This window comes from Mustela putorius, unplaced genomic scaffold (assembly GCF_011764305.1).
Source record: "Mustela putorius furo isolate JIRA1106 unplaced genomic scaffold, ASM1176430v1.1 tig00537248_pilon_pilon_pilon, whole genome shotgun sequence".
Taxonomy (NCBI): Eukaryota; Metazoa; Chordata; class Mammalia; order Carnivora; family Mustelidae; genus Mustela; species Mustela putorius.
Window position 1 is genome coordinate 3,881,691 of NW_025422387.1, and position 21,160 is coordinate 3,902,850.

The 21,160-nt window shown below is 48.4% G+C and overlaps 1 protein-coding gene across 1 annotated transcript; it reads left to right on the plus strand.

The window, feature by feature from the left end:
• The first annotated feature begins 248 nt into the window (after positions 1 to 248).
• On the plus strand, positions 249 to 18,640 carry RILPL2 (Rab interacting lysosomal protein like 2). The gene is made up of 4 exons (XM_004753114.3): positions 249 to 725; positions 8,274 to 8,425; positions 13,760 to 13,873; positions 18,093 to 18,640. Exons 1-4 carry the CDS (start codon positions 396 to 398, stop codon positions 18,121 to 18,123), a joined length of 627 nt encoding a protein of 208 aa, XP_004753171.1. The 5' UTR covers positions 249 to 395; the 3' UTR covers positions 18,124 to 18,640.
• Positions 18,641 to 21,160: the final 2,520 nt, after the last annotated feature.

A 21,160-nucleotide genomic window follows, 5' to 3' on the forward strand; every position in this document is an offset into this window, starting at 1 on the left:
GGGCGGGGCTCAGGCGGCCGCCCCTCCCCCACCCGGTTGGCAACACCTCCCACCGGGGGACAATCGCGGTCACCCCTTAATCTCTCCGTTCCTCCTCTCGGCTGTCCTCCCTTTCCGTTGTCTTCTCGTGTCCCAAACCACATCCTGGGGGCCGCCCCCCTGCAGTGTCCTCAGCGGGGCCGGTGCCCCCCGCGGCTGGGCCTGGAAGCCCGGGAGCGCGGCCTTTCTGCCCCGGGCCCACCCCTCGGCGCCGCTGATTGGCCGCTCCTGGGCCATCCCCCAGCCCGGGGCCGGCAGGGTCTCAGCCCGGCGGAAAGTTTTCTGCGCTGGGAGGAAGTTAGAAGTTTGGGGTTTCTGAGAAAGCAGCTCCTGTGGCCGCGGGGGTCTGGGTGGCCATGGAGGAGCCCCCTTTGCGAGAGGAGGAGGAAGAAGAGGAGGGGGAAGGGGACGAGGCTGGGCCCGAGGGGGCTTTAGGCAAGAGCCCCTTCCAGCTGACCGCCGAGGACGTGTATGACATCTCCTACGTGATGGGCCGCGAGCTGATGGCCCTGGGCAGCGACCCCCGGGTGACGCAGCTGCAGTTCAAGATCGTCCGTGTCCTGGAGATGCTGGAGACGCTGGTGAATGAGGGTAACCTGACGGTGGAGGAGCTGAGGATGGAGAGGGACAACCTCAGGAAGGAGGTGGAGGGGCTGCGGACAGAGGGCTCGGCGGCCGGCCGGGAGGTGAGTGCAGGCAGATAGGGCCCTGCGGGAGCAGCCCGGGCTGCGTGGGAGGGAAGCATCCAGTCCTCGGATGAGAAACATTCTCAGTTACATTCACCAAGCGCTTGCTAGGTGCTGGGCCCTGTGCTGAGTTTGCTCTGAATCAGGGGCTTCAGGCCTTTTTGACTTGACCTAGCGCAGAGACTCTCTGCTCCGAACCCACCAGGAGTGTTGGTTAAAGCACAGATTTCTGGGCTCTGGCCCCAGGAGTTGTTGATTCAGCAGTACCACCAAAAGATGGCCGTAAGAATGTTCTGAGCACCTTTATTCAGAATTTTGCCAAACTAGAACAAGTGCCACCGAAGAATGGATTTTAAAATAGTGTGATCCCGCAGTGGAGTACTACGCGGCAGCGAAAAAGACCAGACTGCTAACACACACAAGCATGTGCGTGACTCTCACAGACATTACACTAAGGCACAGGATCCAGGCACATAAAGGCACACTATATATTTATGCGAAATTCAAGAACAGGCAAAATTATCTCGACTTATAGAAGACAGGTTGATGGTAGCCCCAGTTGGGAGGGGGGTTCATAGGGAGCTTATCTGGGTGTGATTACATGGGTGTGTATCTATGTTAAAAATCATCAAGAAGCGCCTGGGTGGCTCAGTCCGTTAAGTGCAAGACTCTTGGCTTTGGCAAATACCTAATTAAAAAAAACAAAAAACAAGGAAGTGAAGAGATATTTTTTAAAAAATCATCAGGCGATAATCTCAAGGTTAGTGCATGTGTGTTATGTCTCCATCTGACAAATTTACCCGTTATAGCACTTTCCAGTATTGATGAAACAAAAGTTTTAAGAAACAATTTATCTTAACTCACCCTTATTAAATATGATGCACAATCACACTTGCCTCTTCCTTTTTTTTTTTTTTTTTTAAGGTTTTACTTACTTGTTTGTTAGAGAGAGAGTGTGTGTGTGCATGAGCACACAAGCAGGGGGAGCAGCAGGCAGGGGAAGAAGCAGACTCCCCGCTGAGCAGGGAGCCAGACCTGGGACTCCATCCCAGGACCCAGGGATCATGACCTGAGCTGAAAGCAGATGTTTAACCGACTGAGCCACCCAGGCGTCCCTTTACTTGCCTATTCTATTTTATTTATTTATTTTTAGATTTTATTTGTTTATTCGACAGACAGAGATCACAAGCAGGCAGAGAGACAGGCAGAGAGAGAGGAGGAAGCAGGCTCCCTGCCAAGCAGAGAGCCCGATGTGGGGCTCGATCCCAGAACCCAGGGATCATGACCTGAGCTGAAGGCAGAGACTTTAACCCACTCAGCCACCCAGGTGCCCCATTGCCTATTCTATTTTAGATTCTTGTTATGATTGATTAAATCAATATGAATTACTAATCTCTCTCCAGCCATACTTTAAAAAAAAAAAAAAGCTTTTTTAAGTGGACTATCTCATTTAGTCCTCTTACTATCAGTATACCCGTTTTACAGAAACGGAGGCATGGGACAGTTAAGTGATTTACCAGAGGAATACTGCAAGTAAAAGGTACAGGCAGGATTTGAACTCTGAGATGCCAGTCTTCACCACTGCACATGGCATACAGACATTCGACCTTGTTTGTTGGAATGACATTTGATGAATGATTGCACCGTGCTGGACCCTGGGGCACCAGAGGTAAATTAGACAGGGACTCTGCCCTCCCAGAGCTCCCGTCTAATGGGAGACGTAAGGTACCCCGCCTCCAGAACTGCAGTACAAGATCACAAACTGAGAAGCGTGCCAAGAAAGGGCAAGAGCAACAGGGTTGCTGACATTCGCAGGGAAAAAAGAGTGAAGGTTTCTGGTCACTTTCCTGGTAGTTATTCTAGGTTCGTTTGTCCCCGTGACGACTGTGCTTGTATACATTTCTACTTTACTGTCCCTCATAAGAGATAGTTGAGCATTGTGGTGCATAGCCTGGCTTTTGAGACTCAGGAGAAGTCGAGTGACTTGTTCAGGACGGCTCCGCTCACGGTCTGAGCTCATCCCAGCCACCTCCAAGCCCAGGAACGAGGATATAGAAGGACCCGCACCACGGACCATGTACCGCGTGCTCTGGACCTGGGTCATTTCCTGTGTGGGGCACAGCGGACAGGCTTTATAAGCCTGCGGTGAGATGGTATTTTCCTCCCAAACCACGGTGTTAAGAACAGGGGTGGGGAAAGGAGCAGAGAGAATGAATTTGTTCAGCACCACGAGGCAGTTTGTAAAAATACACCTTCTTGGTTTTTTTCAGGGTTTTTTAATTTTTAAGTTATTTTTAATTGCGGTAAAGTACACATAAAATTGACCACCCCAGCCGTTTTTAAGTGCACACTTAAGTGTTATTAAGTACACTCACCTGGTTGTGCAACCATTCCTCTCCATTCCTGCCCGAATTCTTTTCATTTTGCAAAAACGAAACCCTGTCCCCAGTAAACACCAGCTCCTTACTCCCCACTCCCCGTCTATGTTCTATCTCTGTGAACTTGCCTCTTCCAGGCGCTTCATATCAGTAGAATTATATGGTATTTGCTCTTCTGTCACTGGCTTATTTCATTTAACATAATGTCTTCAGGGTTCATCCACATTGGGGTGTGTATCAGAATTTCCTTCCTTTTAGGGGCTGGATAGTATTCCATTGTGTGGATCTTGGTTTATCTATTCACCTGTCGATAGACACCTGGGTTGCTTCCGCCTTTTGGCTAGTGTGAGTCATGCGGCCAGGAACTTGGCTGTGTACTGGGGTTCCCTGGTGGCTCAAGTCTGTTCAGCGTCCAACTCTTGACTCGGGCTCAAGTCACGATTCCTGGGTTCTGGCATCCAGGCCTGAGTTGGGCTCCCTACTCAGTAGAGCGTCTGCTTGAGGATTCTCTCTCTCTCTCCCTCTGGCCTTCCCCCTGCTTGCATGCACATGCTCTTTTTCTCTCTCCCAAAAAATAAATAAGTCTTAAAAAAAAAAAATGGGTGTATACAGATCTCTTCAAGTCCCTGCTTTCAATGCTTTGGGGTGTATAGTTAGAAGTGGAATTGCTGGATCCTAGGATAATTCTATTTTTAATTTGTTAAGGCTCTGCTGTGTGGTTCTCCATAGTAAGTGCACCATTTTACATCCCTGCCAGCAGTACCCAAGAATTCCAACTTTCCTACCTCCCTACCACCATTCATTCTATTGTTTTGTCCGTTTTGTCTGTTTACAGTAACCACTTTCTTTTTGTCTGTTTTGTCTGTTTACAGTAGCCACTCGAATGGGTGTGAAGTAGTTTTGTTTCCTTTCTTTTTTTAAGATTTTATTTATTTATCTATTTTGAGAGAGAAAGAGGGGTCATGAGTGGGCAGAGAGGCAGAGGGAGAGAGAGAATCCCAAGCAGACTCCACGCTGACCAGGTAGCCCAGCCGGGGCTCCGTCTTATGACCCTGAGATCATGACCTGAACCAAAAACAAGAGTTGGATGCCCAACTGACTTGAGCCACTCAGGAGTCCCTTTCCTTCCTTAAAAAAAATAAAAATAAAAAAATAAAGATTTTTAAATGTATTTATTTGAGAGAGAGAGAAGGAGGGAGAGACAGCATGAGTCAGGGGAAGGGGCAGAGGCAGAGGGAGAAGCAGACTCCCCACTGAGCAGGGAGCTCAATGCAGGGCTCCATCCCAGGACCCCGGGATCATGACCTGAGCCGAAGTCAGATGCCCAACCGACTGAGCCACCCAGGTGCCCCTCTTTTTTTAAAAAAAATTTAAGTTTCAAATTCAAAAGGTGCAAAAGCATTTGCCTTAAAAAACTGACCTCCGCACTTCTTTCCATCCCCAGCTGCCCACTCGCCCTCCCTGGAAAAAATGTAAATGATCAGTTTCTTATGTATCCTTCCAGAGATACTTCGTGGAAACAGAAGCAGATATGAACACATGTCTCCACTTTTTACACAAATGGTATGATAACATATACCCATTTCTGCCTTAACATACCATGAAAGGTGAATTAAAGCAGGACAGAGAGAGCTTCCTCGTCTTTTAATGAGGAAAACTTCCATTGGATGGTATTATCAATTGTTCCGCTGAGCGTTCTTAAGCTGAAGTTCTTGGATGCCCAAGGGAATCATTGATTCTAATCCAAGAGGTCCATGCCCTTGCATGGGAAAAAATTATATTTTCATTTTCATTAACTTCCAGCTGAAATGTGTCACATTCTCCACTTGTGAATAGAGACAACAAACTACATTAATATTAGCAATGCCTGTGACGATCACCGATGGAAATCACAGTTATTTTCATGTCCCATTACGGTGTTGTTCACATCTCAAAGTTTCGTTTTTGTTCAGTATTTCACCAGACTTGCGTCTAGCTCACTTTACTTAATCAAGAGGCAGGTATATTAATCATGAATTTGTTTTTAAAAGATTTTGATGAGTGGTTTTTTTTTAAAATTTTTTTAAAATATTTATTTATTTGAGAGGCAGAGAGAGACAATGAAAGAGAGAGAGTATGAGAGAAGAGAAGTCAGTGGGAGAAGCAGACTTCTGCTGAGCAAGGAGCCCGATGTGGGACTCGATCCCGGGACTCCAGGATCATGACCTGAGCCGAAGGCAGTCGCTTAACCGACTGAGCCACCTAGGCGCCCCGATTTTGATGAGTGTTATGTCTTCTTAGTTGGTCTCCTTATAATTCTGTGCCTTTCATTCTATACATTTTAACACATTGTTTGGAGGAGGGCCGCATGGGCTTTCCCAGGCTGCCAAAAGGGTTCGTGGCACAAAAGAAGGTTACGATTCTCTGCTTTAACCAGTCTCCCATCAAAAGATGGTTATGTTCCGACCATTTACTCTTAGCACATACTACACTGAAACCATTTGGCTCCTGAGGGAGATTGTCTTGAGGAAATGGAGGTACTGGATCAAATGGAAGCAGCATCTGAAATTCAGATAAAATGTAATGTTAAATTATACTTCACAGAGGCCAAGGAGTCCCACACCTCCCACAATTAGTGCCGGTGCCCGGGAGTGTTCAAACACCCTGATCCCAGTCAGTCTGATAGCAGGAATGTGCTCACCATTACTGCTATCTCTTTATATTGTGCCTTGTTCTCTCCGTCAGCTGCACAACGTTCCGGTGTGATTCTGCCTTAGTTTTTCCTTAACTGGGCTACTGTTCGTGGACATGTAGGTTGTTTTCAAACAGTTGCTTAAATTTTAGTTAGAAAACATTTCAAACCCATGGGAGAGTTGCAGGAAAAGCACAATGAACCCCTCTACACCTTTCACCGGGATTCAGGTGTTGTCTTCAGTTTTGTGTGTGTGCAGTGTGTAGTATATCTTAGAAGATACACACCAAAGTGTATACACAAAACACATAAATGGGTATGTATGTATGCATATACAGAAACAGTATGTGTCTATATTATATTTTCACGACTAGTTTTCCTCAATGATCTGAGCAGACATTATGTAATTTGCAGGATTAGTAAATGATTAGGTTCCGGGGCACCTGGGTGGCTCAGTTGTTTGAGCGTCTGCCTTTGGCTCAGGTCATGATCTGAGGGTCCTGAGATCGAGCCCCGCATCTGGCCGGGAGCCCGTTTTTCCTTCTGCCTGCCACTCCCCGGCTTGTGTTCTCTCTCTCTCTCTCTCTGTCAAATAAATAAATAAATAAAATCTTTAAACAACAACAACAAAAAATTAGAGTCCTTTACCCTGAATACTTCAGTGAGTATCCCACAAGACATACTATTGCACAGCCGCAAGTAAATGACCGAACTCAGAGGGAAAAAGTGACAGGATACGAAGACCTAATATATTACCCCTATTCAAAATGCACAATAATGTCCTTACGTCATCCTTTTTCTGGGGCAGGACCCAGTCCCAGGTTACACGGTACCTTTGGTTGACACATCTCTTCAGTCACCTGAGGAAGCGTTCCTCAGCTTTTCCTTGTCTTTTTACGACCTTGACTTTTTTTTTTTTTTTTAAGATTTTATTTATTTATTTGACAGAGAGAGAGAGAGAGAGCAGGAATGCAAGCAGGGGGCAGTGAGAGAGGAAGAAGCAGGCTTCCCACTAAGCAGGGAGCCTGATGTGGGGCTCGATCCCAGGATCCTGGGATCATGACCCGAGCTAAAGACAGACGCTTAACGATTGAGCCACCCAGGCGCCCCACGACCTTGACATTTTTGAAGATTATGGATTGGTTGGTAGAGTGTCCTTCGATTTGGGTTTGTTCTGAGGTGTCATGGATAGATCCAAGTGATACGTGTTTAGCAGGAACAGCCCTGAAGCGATGCTGGGTCACAGTTCTTACTATCAGGAGGCACTTGTCTCCGTTGGCCATTATTGGTGATGTCAATTTGTAGCCCTTGGTTAATGTGGTGTCTGCAAGATTTCTGCACTATCTAGGGCCTTTTATTCCTCTTTGTAATTCATAAGTACTTGTGGGAAAATACTTTGAAACTGTGGAAAATATTCTGTTCCCTGACAGGCTTTCACCCAAAGTTTTTAGATCCATTCATTAGTTTTCTCTGAATCAATCATTACAAAGTTGGTTAAAAAACGATGTTGGTTTTTTTTTTCTGGTAAAGATTTTATTTTTAAGTCATCCCTACACTGAACATGGGGCTTAAACCCACAACCCCAAGCTACGCACTGAGCCAGCCAGGCATCCCAAAAGGATGATTGTCTCACTCTCTCATCTTCTACATGCATTAATTCGTCTTCTGCTGTAAAGCATAGATTCCCTCTTCTTTCCCTGTTTTAGTCAGAGTTCTCCAGAGAAACAGAACCAATAGTGGATATAGCTATCCATATGAAGAGGAGAGATATTTGAGGCCTTAGTTCCTGCATGTATGGAGGCTGAGACAGCCTTCAGTCTGCAAGCTAGAGAGCCAGGAAGTCTTAACGAGGGCGGGGGGCCAGCAGTGTAAGTCCTGGTTTGGGACCAAAAGCCCAAGGACCAGGAGTGTCGACGTCTGAGGGCCCAGGAAGGAGGATGTCCCACATCAACAGACAGAGCTCAGAATTTACCCTCATTCCTCCTTTTGTTCTAGTCAGGCCCTCAGTGGATTGGATGATGCCCGCCCACCCAGCAGGGAGGGCCATCTGCTCTTCTCAGTGCATCGGTCCAAATGCTCATGTCTTCCAGAAACATCTTCATAGACACACCATGAAATCATGTTTAACCAGCTAGCTGGGCAGTCTGTAGCCCAGCCAAGCAGACAAAAAATTAGCCATCACATTCCCATTAATTAACTAATTTAAATTTTTAAATTTTAAGTATTAACTCCTGAATTCTCTTTTTATTCAAAGGGTCATTGTGATTATTCATTCCGATACTCAGCTTGTTCTCAGTCTGGCCGGTGGGAGCTCCTTCAGACTGTCGTTCTGATACGCCTCCATCCCTTACACCAGGGAACATTCCAGGTTCATCTCACGGTTTCCCTGGTCCAGCCCTGGCATCGGCCATTCTCTCAAGGAGCCCTGGTTCTATTTCTTTGGGAAATGGTGCTTAGAGCTCTTGCTTCTTTACCATTCACCAATATCTTTCCTTACAGGTAGACCTGGGACCGGACAAAATGGTGGTTGACCTGACAGACCCCAACCGACCCCGCTTCACTCTCCAGGAGCTGCGGGACGTGCTCCAGGAGCGCAACAAGCTCAAGTCCCAGCTGCTGGTGGTGCAGGAGGAGCTGCAGTGCTACAAGAGGTGGGGCTGGGCTGCCCCGGGCACCCCGCACCGCCGGGCTGGCTCTGCCCGCAGCTCCTTGACACACTCTGTCTTTGTCCCTCCGTTCACGTGGCCAGTTTATGGAGACCTGCTTGGTGCCAGGCCCTGTTCCTGGCCCCGGGCTATAGCAGTAAATGAAACAGAGGCAGTCCGTGCTAGTCTAGGGGGAGGATAGGCAAGTGACAAGTCTGAGATGGACATGCAGGGTGGTGGTGGTAAGTGCTCCAAAGACTGGAAACCAAGGTGACGGGGCGCCTGGGGGGCGCAGTCGGTTGGGCGTCCGGTCATCATCTCATTTTGGCTCAGGTCATCATCGTGGGGTTGTGGGAGCGGGCCCTGTGTCACACTCCTTGCTGGTGTGCAGCCTGCTTGAGATGCTCTCTCTCCCTCTCCTTCTGCCCCTCCCCCTTCTCTCTCTCTCTCTCTCTCCTTCTCTAAACAAAACAAAAAAAAACAAGGTGACATATGGCAGCAAAGGACTGGGGGCTGGAGGAGGGGCCTGTTTTATTTTTATTTTTTAAAAGATTTTTTTAATTTATTTATTTATTTGACAGACAGAGCTCACAAGTAGGCAGAGAGGCAGGCAGGGGGTGGTGAAGCAGGCTCCCCGCTGAGCAGAGAGCCTGATGCGGGGCTCGATCCCAGGACCCTGGGATCATGACCTGAGCTGAAGGCAGAGGCATTAACAGGGGCCTGTTTTACATGGGGTAGTCAGTGAAGACCCCTCTGAGGCGAATGACAAGAAGCAGCCGACCTTGGAAAGATCGGTAGGGCAAGAGAGGAGTGAGAAGCCCTAAGACCCTGAGCGGGGAACCACCATCTCCATTTTGAGAGACCCAGCATGGTGGAAGCTGGAGCACAGGTAGACAATGAGAGAGGTGTGCCTAGTGAGCCCCGGGAAGGATTCTACTTTTATTGGAAGGGTAGTTAGGAGTCACTGGGAAGTTTTAATCAAGAAAATGACAAGATCTGGTTTACTGCTTGCTTTATTTGTGTTTATTTTTTTTTTTTAATGAAGCTCCATGCCCAGTGTGGGGCTTGAACTTACTAACCTGAGATTACGAGTCAGAAGCTCTACCGACTGGGCCACCCAGGCGCCCCCAATTTAGTGTTTTAAAAGGTCAAATGTGAGGGGTACCTGGCTGGCTCCGTTGATAGAGCATGCAAGTCTTGATCTCCGGGTCCTGAATTCAAGCCCCCGCATTCGGTGTGGAGCCTACTTTTTTTAAAAATGGGGGAGGGGCCCTTGGGTGACTCCTTAGTTAAGCGCCTGCCTTCAGCTCAGGTCATGATCTCAGGATCCTGGGATCGAGCCCCGCATCGGGCTCTCTGCTCAGCAGGACGCCTGCTTCGCCCTCTCTCTCTGCCTGCCTCTCTGCCTACTTGTGATCTCTGTCTGTCAAATACATAAATAAAATCTTAAAAAAAATAAAGCTGAAAAAGATCGCAGTACGCGCACCTGGCTGGCTTAGTCGGTGGAGCACACAGCTCTTGGGGGTGGGGGGTCACGAGTTGGAGCCCCGTGTTGGGTGTAGAGAGTACTTAAAAATAAAATCCTAAAAAAAAAAAAAAATCCCATCAACACGTGTAAGGAATAGGTTGTAGCACCAGCAAGAGAGGAAATAGGAAGCTGTTGACCTGTTGGGTTTGCACTTTGCTGTATCCATTTGCACCGTTTCCCAAAATGTTTCCTTTCGTGTAAGTGCTTCCCGAAAAGGGGACTCGGAAGGAAGGAAGGAAAAAGAAAGGGGGCTGTGTGGTCGAATGATTCCGGGAAACTGTTGAGTTAAACAAAGCAGATTCCCTTAGAGACAGAAGAAGGAAAGCCCAGGAGAATAAAAACTCGGGGCCAGCTAATGTTTGTCCACGCACCCCGCGTGCCAGGCGCTCTGCCCGGTGTATTGCAAGCATCAATTCCGCTAGTGCTCACAGCAAGGTGAGCTAAGGTAGTGTCATCTCCAAGGTGTTCTACGGTTCATGAAGGTCAGGTCACCTGCTTGAAGTCCCCGAGCTGATGGTGGCAATGGTGAGATGTGACCTCAGACAGCCTGATATCAGAGCCTGTGCATTTAGTTATCGTGCCATGTTTGGACTCTGAAAGTTTAGAAGGAAGAAATATGCTGACTCAGGGGCATCCTGTGCGGGGCTCAGTCAGTGAAGCATCTGCCTTTGCTCGGGTCATGATCTCGGGAGCCCCAGGTCGGGCTCCCTGCTCAGCCGGAAGCCGGCTTCTCCCTCTCCCTCTGCCCTCCCCCCGCCCCGGACTCAGGCTCTGTCTCTGTCTCTCAAATAAATAAATAAAATATTGAAAAAATAAATAAATCCATTCAACGTAGGATCCCTGAAGGAGGAGCAGTACAGTAAAAATATTCTAGCAAGCCAAATCCAAAAGGGCTGAGTTCTGCCGACAGGAATTTAATCGCCTTCCTTCTGCTGAGGTTGGAACCATGTTAATGGAAAGACCTGTCTTCCTCTCATCGAATAAGTGCTTCAGACACAGGTAGTTAAGGACAGGATCAGCTGAACTGGGGTTTGAGCAGCTTGGTAGCGAATAGAGCGACGTGCTTTCTTTCCAGTTTTGAATTCCCAGAGAGCAGCAGCCGTGTACTTCCCATCTGGTAGAGGACAGCCGATGGCAGGATTCTGTTTACTCACTTGGGTCCTGTATTCTGGAAAAACCAGCCTGTTAGCTGAGGTAGTCTCCTAGCAACTGCATCGGTTCCGAGGTCCAAGGTCGTACCAGTGGTGGTTTTTCCTTGGGGCGGATGTGGTAGCCTGCTCCTGAAGATGGCCATAGTTTTTCCCATCCTGCGCGCCTTCTGCAGTGAGCCTTTTCCACCCCCTCAAGAGGTAGAGTCTTATTTTTCTTTCTTCATGAGTCTGGGCAGCCCGGTGACTTGCTTTGAGCGATGGAATGTTGTGGAAGCGATGCTGTTTGGCTTCTGAGGTTAGGGGAGGCCTGTTGCAGCTTCCATTTTGGTCTTCGTGGAATGCTTGAGATCACAGTACTGTAAGCAAGCTCAAGGTAGTACCATGGAGACGTCACACAAAGAACAGAGGTGCCCCAGCAGACGGTCCCAGCTGTGCCCAGCCCCCAGGAGACCCACCAAGCCAACCATAAGAAATGGAGCCACCATGGGAAGTCATAGATCTTCATTGTTTAAAATCACTGTGGCTTAGGGTTTAGATAACAACAGATAATAGAAAAGGGGGGGGTATTAATAATAAATTAATGATGCATTAATCCTATAATAAATTATAAATAATAATATTAAATAATAAGAGCTCCCTCTTTGGAAAGGAGAGAGAAGGATGAAGCCTGCTGTCTCAAATTTTTTTTTTTTTAGATTTTATTTATTTATTTGACAGAGATCACAAGTAGGCAGAGAGGCAGGCAGAGAGAGAGGAAGGGAAGCAGGCTCCCCAGTGAGCAGGGAACCTGGGGCTCAATCCCTGGACCCTGAGATCATGACCTGAGCCGAAGGCGGAGAGGTTTTAACCCACTGAGCCACCCAGGCACCCCTCTTTGTGGCTTCCTGCACACACCAAAGAGGGGAAGCCCTCAGACATGCCTCTTACAAGGGCTCTAATCCAACCATGGGGCCCCCACCCTCTTGACCTCTGATCTCATCCAAACTTAATTGTCTCCCAAAGGCCCCATCTCTAAATAACATTACATTGGGGCTTGGGGCTTCAATACATGGATTCTGGGAGACCCAATCGGTCTGTAGGAAGGGGAAACACCACAGGTATAAACGAACCAGCAGATGCCACAGCAAGAGACCTAAGTGCAGTTAATAAGCAATGTATGAAGTATTTCGTACACTGCCACATTGCGCTGTGGTCAGCCTTCTTTTGGTGGCAAGTGACAGAAATCCAATTCAAACTAGCTCAAGTACAAAAGGGAATTTATTAACCCACATAGCTGGGAGGGATCACGCGACTGCTTGCAGAAATAAAGAAAAAAACCTGCAGCTTGGTCCTCTCTCTTTCCTCCTTGCTTCTCGGCGTTGGCCTCATGGTCTTGTGCTATAGACACACCTTACGGGAATCTTAGGAAACGTGGCTGCTGGCAGTCCCAGCTGGACAGATAAGAGAGAACAGCTTTCTTCCAGCTTCTGCACGTCAAGTCCGGGGGAATGCTCTGGTCGTCTTTAAGTCAGCTGACCTCAGTAGCTTATCAATCAATACAAATTTAACTCTTATTACCATCTGACTTACTATAGCTTTTATTTTACTTAATTTATTTGTTTAATTTTTAATATATATTTTTTAAAGATTTTATTTATTTATCAGAGAGAGGGGGGTGGAGAGAGCGAGCACAGGCAGACAGAATGGCAGGCAGAGGCAGAGGGAGAAGCAGGCTCCCTGCGGAGCAAGGAGCCCGATGTGGGACTCGATCCCAGGACGCCGGGATCATGACCTGAGCCGAAGGCAGCTGCTTAACCAACTGAGCCACCCAGGCGTCCCTGTTTAATTTTTAAAAGATTTTATTTATTTATTTGAGAGAAAGAGAGCACAAGTGGGAGAGAAGGGGCAGAGGGAGAGGCAAAAGCAAACTCCTTGCTCAGCCAGGAGCCCAAGGTGGTGCTCGATCCCAGGACCCCAAGATCATGACCTGAGCTAAAGGCAGATGCTTAACCGACTGAGCCACCCTGACGCCCCAACTTATCTGTTTATTGACTGCTTCTTTCTCCAATGGAAAAACATAAATTTGCATGATAGGAGATCATTTCATCTGTTTTGTTCACTGCTCTAATGTCAGGTGCTACGTATTATCTCACTTAATTACTCGATCCTGGGAGGCAGTTACTCTTATTGTCCTAATTTTCCTTTAAAGATTTGATTTATTTATTTATTTGCCAGAGAGAGAGAGAGAGAGAGAGAGTGCATGCACAAGCAGGGGAAGCAGCAGGCAGAGGGAGAAGCAGGCTCCCCACGGAGCAAGGAGCCTGATGTGATCCCAGGGCCCTGAGCTGAAGGCAGACCCTTAACGGACTGAGCCATCCAGAGGTCCCTCTTAGTATCCTCATTTTATTGATGAGAAAAGCCAAGGCTTAAGGTAGAGAATTGATATGTGACCAAATTCCTAGAAAGTGGAGAAGCTTGAAGTACTAGCCAAAGCATTTAGACAAGAGAAAGAAAGAAAGAAGAGGTATCAACATGGGAAGAAGCAGGATCTCTCTGATTCTCACTTTCAATGATACTACTATAATTATTATTATTATTATTATTATTAAGGCCCTTTACTTTCAGAGCTGCTCAGACAGGTCTGCAATAAAACAGTCCTTTTATTCGTCCCCTTTTCCCCAGTGGTCTGATTCCAGCAAGAGAAGGCCCAGGAGGAAGAAGAGAAAAAGACGCCCTTGTCTCCAGGACCAGCAAGGCCAGCAGTAACAAGGAGGAGAAGACAATCATAAGGAAGCTGTGAGTTACTTGCTGCTCCATTGCCACCAAATCACTGCCGAGGGAAGGAGTGGAGGCCCGAGGAGGCCGGCCAGCGACCCCGGGTGGGGACGTCCTGGTTGGTGGTGCTACGGCTGATAGGAAAATTCGGGGATGGACTTTGGTGAGACCGGTGAGGCAGTCGTCTAAGCACTTGACCTATACTAATTCCTAGACTCTTCACGGTGCCTCTGGGACGTAGGAGCGGCCACATCTCCATTCTACAGGTGGAGAAACAGATACTAGGGGGCAAAGTAATTTGCCGGAGGTTACCCAGATTTGAACCCGAGAAGTCCAGATTCTACAATACTGCCTCCCTGGGATAGAATAATACTACAAAACAACAAGAATTATTAGAGTTTAAGGAGGATTCATGGGGTCTTGGCTCAGTTGGAGGAACACGTGACTCTTGATCTCGGGGTCATGAGTTAGAGACCCATGTTGAGTGTGGAGATTACTTAAAAAAAGGGGCAGGGGTGCTGATTCATTACCCCTCTTACCTCCAGCTTTTATTTTTTTAAAGATTTTATTTATTTGAAAGAGAGAGAAACAGCACAGGTGGGGGGAAGGGCAGAGGGAGAGAGAGGAGGCTATGCGGGGCCCAATGAGGGGCTTGATCCCAGGACTCCGGGATCATGACTCCTGCTGAAGGCAGAGCCTTAATTGACTAAGGGACTGACCCGCTCTTATTTCCAACTTTAGGGGACCCTGTGTCTCCCATTGTTGGGACATATAATGTGATTTTCTTTGAATACGTCTTTTGTGTTTATGTTCCCTTGTTAATCCCTCATTTCTTCGGGTGCTAAGGCTCAAACCATAGAATGTGGGGTCTTTTTTTTTTTTTTAATTTTTTAATTTATCTGACAGACAGATCACAAGTAGGCAGAGAGGCAGGCAGAGAGAGAGAGAGGAGGAAGCAGGCTCCCCACAGAGCAGAGAGCCTGATGTGGGGCTCGATCCCAGGACCCTGGGATCTTCACCTGAGCTGAAGGCAGAGGCTTTAACCCACTTAGCCACCCAGGTGCTCAGAATGTGGGTCTTGTTTAAAATTCAGATTCTCGGGGCACCTAGGTGTCTCAGTGGTTAAAGCCTCTGTCTTCATCTCAGCCCAGGACCCTGGGATCGAGCCCCACATCGGGCTTTCTGTTCCGTGGGGAGACTGCTCCCCTCCATAGCCAGCCTCTCTGCCTACTTGTGATCTCTGTCTGTCAAATAAATAAATAAAATCTTAAAAAGAAATTAAAATAAAAATAAAATTCAGATTCTTGGGCACCTGGGTGGCTCAGTGGGTTAAGCCTCTGCCTTTGGCTCAGGTCATGATCTCAGGGTCCTGGGATCGAGTCCCACATCGGGCTCTCTGCTCAGCAGGGAGCCTGCTTCCTCCTCTCTCTCTCTCTGCCTGCCTCTCTGCCTGCTTGTGATCTCTCTCTGTCAAATAAATAAATAAAATCTTTAAAATAAAAAATAAATAATATAAAATAAAATTCAGATTCTCAGAAGTCAAATCCAGGATGAAGCCCAGAAATCTGTTATTTCTGATAAATTCCCTGGGTAACTCTGATGTAGAGAACCCTTGGATTACACTTTGAGAGACGCCTTCTCAGCCGACAAGCATCAGTACAATGAGGCACACCTTTCCCTCTTGCTCCATGAAGCAAACAGCCCATTTGCCTTGGCCGCTCTGGGAATGTCTGTCCTGGTGACAAGTACCAGCTCCTGACTCCTCGGGCAGAACTGAGAAGCAGCTTCGGTCAGGGACCTCAAATGCCTGGGGGGTGGAACGGGTGGGGGGGTTGCTGGGTGCCTCAGTGGTTAAGTGCCTGCCTTCAGCTGAGGATCCCAGCATCCTGAGACTGAGCGGAGACCTGCTTCTCCCTCTCCCTCTGCCTGCCGCTCCCCCTGCTTGTTCTCTCTGTCAAATAAATAAATAAAATATTTTTAAAAAATGCCTATGGGAGGGGCGCCTGGGTGGCTCAGTGGGTTAAGCCGCTGCCTTCGGCTCAGGTCATGATCTCGGGGTCCCGGGATCGAGTCCCACATCGGGCTCTCTGCTCAGCAGGGAGCCTGCTTCCTCCTCTCTCTCTGCCAGCCTCTCTGCCTACTTGTGATCTCTGTCTGTCAAATAAATAAATAAAATCTTAAAAAAAAAAATGCCTATAGGAGGGGCGCCTGGGTGGCTCAGCTGGTTAAGCGGCTGCCTTCAGCTCAGGTCATGATCTTGGAGTCCCCGAATCGAGTCCCATGGCGGGCTCGTTGCTCGGCAGGGAGTCTGCTACTTCCATTGACCTCTTTCCTCTCATGCTCTTTCTCTCTCAAATAAATGAATAAAATCTTAAAAAAAAAAAAAAATGCCTGTGGGGGCCAGGCACTTAATGTGGATGAGCGATGGGGGGTGTGGGAGGGACTCTTGCCAGAGTCCTGGCAAGAAACAAATAGCACGCTTAAAGGGAGTGACTGAAAAGCTTTAAAGAAGGGACATCTTACAGATGTGAGCAGGGTTAAGGGAACCAGCAAGGGATAGAGAAGCAGCCCAGCATGGCAACGGGAGTGCGGGACCTAGGAGGGAAAGGGGAGGGCGTGGTCAGCAGCGGGACACGTCAACCAGTAAGACCAGGCCTGGTGGGGAGGGAGCCGGGGCATCAGTACACCGCCCCCACCCCCTTAGGGCGCCTTAGAGTTTGAGCCTGATACAGCAAAAATAAGCTGTTTGTTCTGTGCACATGCTAGCCTGAGGTCATGTGTCTGATGAGCATGAGGCCACAATTTCATGGGCAGATGAGCTCTTTAATTGAATGAATGAATGAATGAATAGCTAAAATAGAATGAATGAATGAATGGCTTTCTGAGGAAGTAGGTCGTGCTAAGAAGGGTTTTGGGCTTTATCCTGAGGGCAGTGGGGATCCAGGAGGGGTGTGAGGCGAGAAATGACTTAGTCAGCTCTGTAGAGCGACAAGGTCATTCTGTCTGTCGTCTGAGTGGATTGCAGGGGCCGGCAGGAGGGCCGTAGTGCTCATCGTGGTGACTTGGACTGGGGGGCTGGCAGTGCAGGAGATGAGGAGTGTCGGGATTAGGAACATATTTGGGGCAGGATGACTAACAAATAGCAGATGGGGGGAGGAGCTGAGAACAACTCCCCGGGTCCTGGCATGAATGAGGAGGCGGGGGTGATGTCACTTCCTGAGACAGGGAACAGGTGGGTGGGGGGGATATGTACAGGCTGAGGGGAGGACCGCTGAGCCCTGAGGCCTGGATCCCAGCACTAGTCCAGGGCCCGCCCCAGCCATTGTGGGCCGAGCTGCCAACCTCGCTGGGTGCTCGGGCGCTTCCGGCAAGAAGCACCAGCCTCTTTCCCCATCACTGGCTTTCCAACCCTCCAGCCAGCGCTGGGTCTTTCTCACAGCTGCAGATTGAACTTTGTGATCAACCCCAGAGAGATTTCTTCCTTTCCAAAACTTTGCATAGGACAGGGAGAAACACTGAACGTTTGGTAATCAGGTCTCAGGGGATATCTAGGTTTTCTCCATGAATTTATATGCCGATCTTTATTCGCTGCGACGATCTGTTTTATAATTGTAGGTAACATGAATGCTTCCTCCACAATAAAACCTCCTGAAATTAAGGGAAAAAAAAGCTCAGACACCATTTTTCCTCATAGCCCCATGCATAAGTAGACTCTGGGTTCAACTCCTGGTTCTGCAACTTACTATGTGACCCTGAGCCTGTTACTGAACCTTGAAAGACCTCAGTTTGCTAATCTATAAAATAGGGATATTGGGACGCCTGGGTGGCTCAGTTGGTTGAGCAGCTGCCTTCGGCTCAGGTCATGATCCCGGGGTCCTGGGATCGAGTCCCGCATCGGGCTCCTTGCTCGGCAGGGAGCCTGCTTCTCCCTCTGCCTCTGCCTACCTCTTTGTCTGCCTGTGCTCAGTCGCTCTCTCTCCCTCTGTCTCTGGCAAATAAATAAATAAAATCTTAAAAAAGAAAAAAAATTTAAAATAGGGATATTGAGGGCACTGACTTCATTGAGGAGTTATGAGTGTGAAATGAGCTGGTAGATGGAAACCCCCAGAACAGTGCCTGCCCCGTCCCTGAGCCCTGAGCAAGTGTTTGAGTCAGTGGCCCGCAAGAGCCTGTTTCCGATTCTGCAGGGTTCTGAGCTCCCTGCTTCATTCTGTCTATGCCCTTCTCTCTCTACACCCAGGTTCTCCTTCCGATCGGGGAAGCAGATGTAGACCTAACGGCCCGATTGTGAGGTTCTTGGACTCAAGAAGGCGAGGCACCAAGACTTCCAAACTCATCTCTCAGCGCCACGCGGACTCACTGCACTTGCTCACCTGTTTTCCCTGAAAGTCACCAAGGAGGAAGGAGGTGAGGCTCTCTCGTGATCATTTTTTCCCCAGGCCGCAGAGCTGGACACCCCTGAAGGCTTGGCTAGGGCCGGGGAAGCGGCACAAAGAAATCAAGACAGCAGAAGGAAAGCAAAACGAGGCCCACTTCCTGCTGCACGCCCGCTGCTGGGAGGGGCCTCTGGCGTGCAGATGTGCGTTCTGCTTGTCTGGTCTCACAGATGACCTGGGTCTTTAGCAGCAGCAAATTTCCTGAGCCCAAAGGGAATGAGGAGGAGAGAATCCAGGAAAAAATGGTATCAACATTCCAGGGATGATTTCACGGATACTTAGTGAACATTCGATTTTGCTAACATTTCTTTACATGATTTTTGTATTAAAGTGAAATGACTTTTATACTTTCTCGGAGTGTTTTAGAGTGGTGTCTGGAGTTATGTGACCTTGTATAAGGCGCTTTAACCTTTCAGAGTCTCGGTTTCCAAATCTGTGAACTGGGTGTGTGTATTTTGCACATTTATATGCTGGTGTATATTTATTTCAGTGATTCTGTGTGATGCACCAGGATTTTGTGTTGCTATGAGAGGGGGAAAAAAGCTGCAAATTATTATTATTATTTTTAAAGATTTTATTTATTTGGGGCACCTGGGTGGCTCAGTGGGTTAAAGCCTCTGCCTTCGGCTCAGGTCATATTCCCAGGGTTCTGGGATCAAGCCCTGCATTGGGTTCTCTGCTCGGCAGGGAGCCTGCCTCCCCCTCTCTCTGTGCCTGCCTCTCTGCCTACTTGTGATCTCTGTTTGTCAAATAAATAAATAAAATCTTTAAAAAAAAAAAAAAAGGTTTTATTTATTTGACAGAGAGGGAGACAATGAAAGCACAAGCAGGGGAAGGGGCAGGCGGAGGGAGAAGCAGACGCCCCACTGCAGGCAGAGGGAGAAGCAGAATCCCCACTGACCAAAGAGCCTGAAGTGGGGCTTGATCCCAGGACCCTGGGCTCATGACCTGAGCTGAAAGCAGACGTTTCACTGACAGAGCCATCCAGGCATCCCTTATTTCTTATTTTTTTAAGATTTATTTATGTATTTGAGAAAGAAAGGACGAGCAAGGGGAGGGGCAGAGGGGGAGGGAGAGAATCCCAAGCAGACTCCACACTGAGGATGGAGCCCAAATGTGGGGCTCGATCCCAAACCCTGAGATCATGAGCTGAGCCGAAATCAACAGTCAGGTGCTTAACGGACTGAACCACCCAGGTACCCCTATTATTACTATTATTATTTTTTTTTTTTACAAAAGTTCCCAACTAACCAAAGCATCTTTTTTTTTTAAGATTTTTTATTTACTTATTTGATAGAAATCACAAGTAGTCACAAGAGGCAGGCAGAGAGAGAGGAGGAAGCAGGCTCCCTGCTGAGCAGAGAGCCCGATGTGGGGCTCAATTCCAGGTCCTGGGATCATGACCTGAGCCGAAGGCAGAGACTATAACCCACTGAGCCACCCAGGTGCCCCCCAAAGCATCTTTTGTTTAAAGATTGATTGATTGATTTTAGAGAGGGAGAGAGAAAGAGCAACCATGGTGGGGAGGGGCAAAGGGAGAGGGAGAGAGAGAATCTTAAGCAGACTCTGCACCCAGGTAGACCTTGACACGGGGCTTGATCCCACAACCTGGTGATCACAACCTGAGCTGAAACCAAGATTCGGATGCTCAACTGACTGCACCACCCAAGCCCCCCTCCCCCCCAAATAACCAGACCATCTTGAGAAAGAAGAACAAAGCTGGAGGTATCACAATCCTAGGTTTCAAGATAGACCACCAAGCTACAGTGATCAGAACAGTCTGGTACCAGCACAGATCAACAGAACAGAAGAGAGCCCAGAAATAAACTCATACTTACATGGTCCGTCAATCTATGATGAAGGAGGCAAAAATATACAATGGCAAAAAGACAGTCTTTTCAACAAATGGGGCGAGGAAAAGGGGACAAATTATAAAATCAAGATGCTATGGATTTTAAGGCTCGTCCTGACTTCAAAGATATTAAAGTGTTGGCGGGGGAATGCATTTAGGATTCAGCAAAATAGTCTGGAGAGAACGGATGGCTGCACTTTGCAAAGAAACGAACAGACCTGCTGAACATGTCCTATGAGCTGGTCGTGCTAGTGACTGGCCCTGGCTTCCTGAATGTTCCACCGGCTGTGTGGAACAGCTCGGGGAGGTGGGGACCGGCACTCACGCACTGGTGTACAGATTCAGAAAGTGAAACTCAGAGAGATGAAAGTGCATGAGGTCACGGATCTAAGAAGTGGCTGCCCCAGACACACAGGCGGGGCTGATTCTAAGGCCTGGGTTCCTATCTACAACATCCAACGTGTCCCTCTTCTCCAAAAAGCATTGATGTTAATGAATACATGTCTTGCCTGCAACACTTGAAGGACCTTTTGCTTACGGCCTTGCTGAAGTTCCCCTTCTCTGCCTCCCGAGAAACACAGGCCCTGCAGAGGCCAGTCCAGAGCCTTCGATCAGGGGCTCCTGATTTCTGACCCCAGATCATGGCCCCCCTCTTCCCAGGGGGGAGGCAGGAGAAAGATGTCTGCGCCTTGGACGTGAGAGCCAGCTGGGAAAACAGATCTATGGGTCCTGCCTTCAGAACCCCCACGCAGAGGCTGGGCAGACCGCCCATAGGGGCTGCAAGACCACAGAACAGAATGTGTGTGAGTGTGGGGGGGGGGGTGCTGTGTCCCTTACAGGAGTGCAGAACAGACTCAGCTCCTGGGAATGACATGGAAAGTCCATCCCCGAGGCACTAGCCTTACATCCTACAGCCCCAGCGACGGCAGCCCACTTCCCTATCCCTGAGCCAGTCTTGCTTTGGTTTCCATCTCCTTGTCTCCGGGCTGTAGGACAGCCAGAAAGTCTGGAAGGAGACAG

Coding starts and splice junctions, on each gene's coding strand:
- RILPL2 (XM_004753114.3), top strand. CDS start 396: ATGGAGGAGCCCCCTTTGCGAGAGGAGGAGGAAGAAGAGGAGGGGGAA. Junction 8,426..13,759: donor GAGCTGCAGTGCTACAAGAG/GTGGGGCTGGGC, acceptor CCTTTTCCCCAG/TGGTCTGATTCCAGCAAGAG. Junction 13,874..18,092: donor AAGACAATCATAAGGAAGCT/GTGAGTTACTTG, acceptor CTCTACACCCAG/GTTCTCCTTCCGATCGGGGA.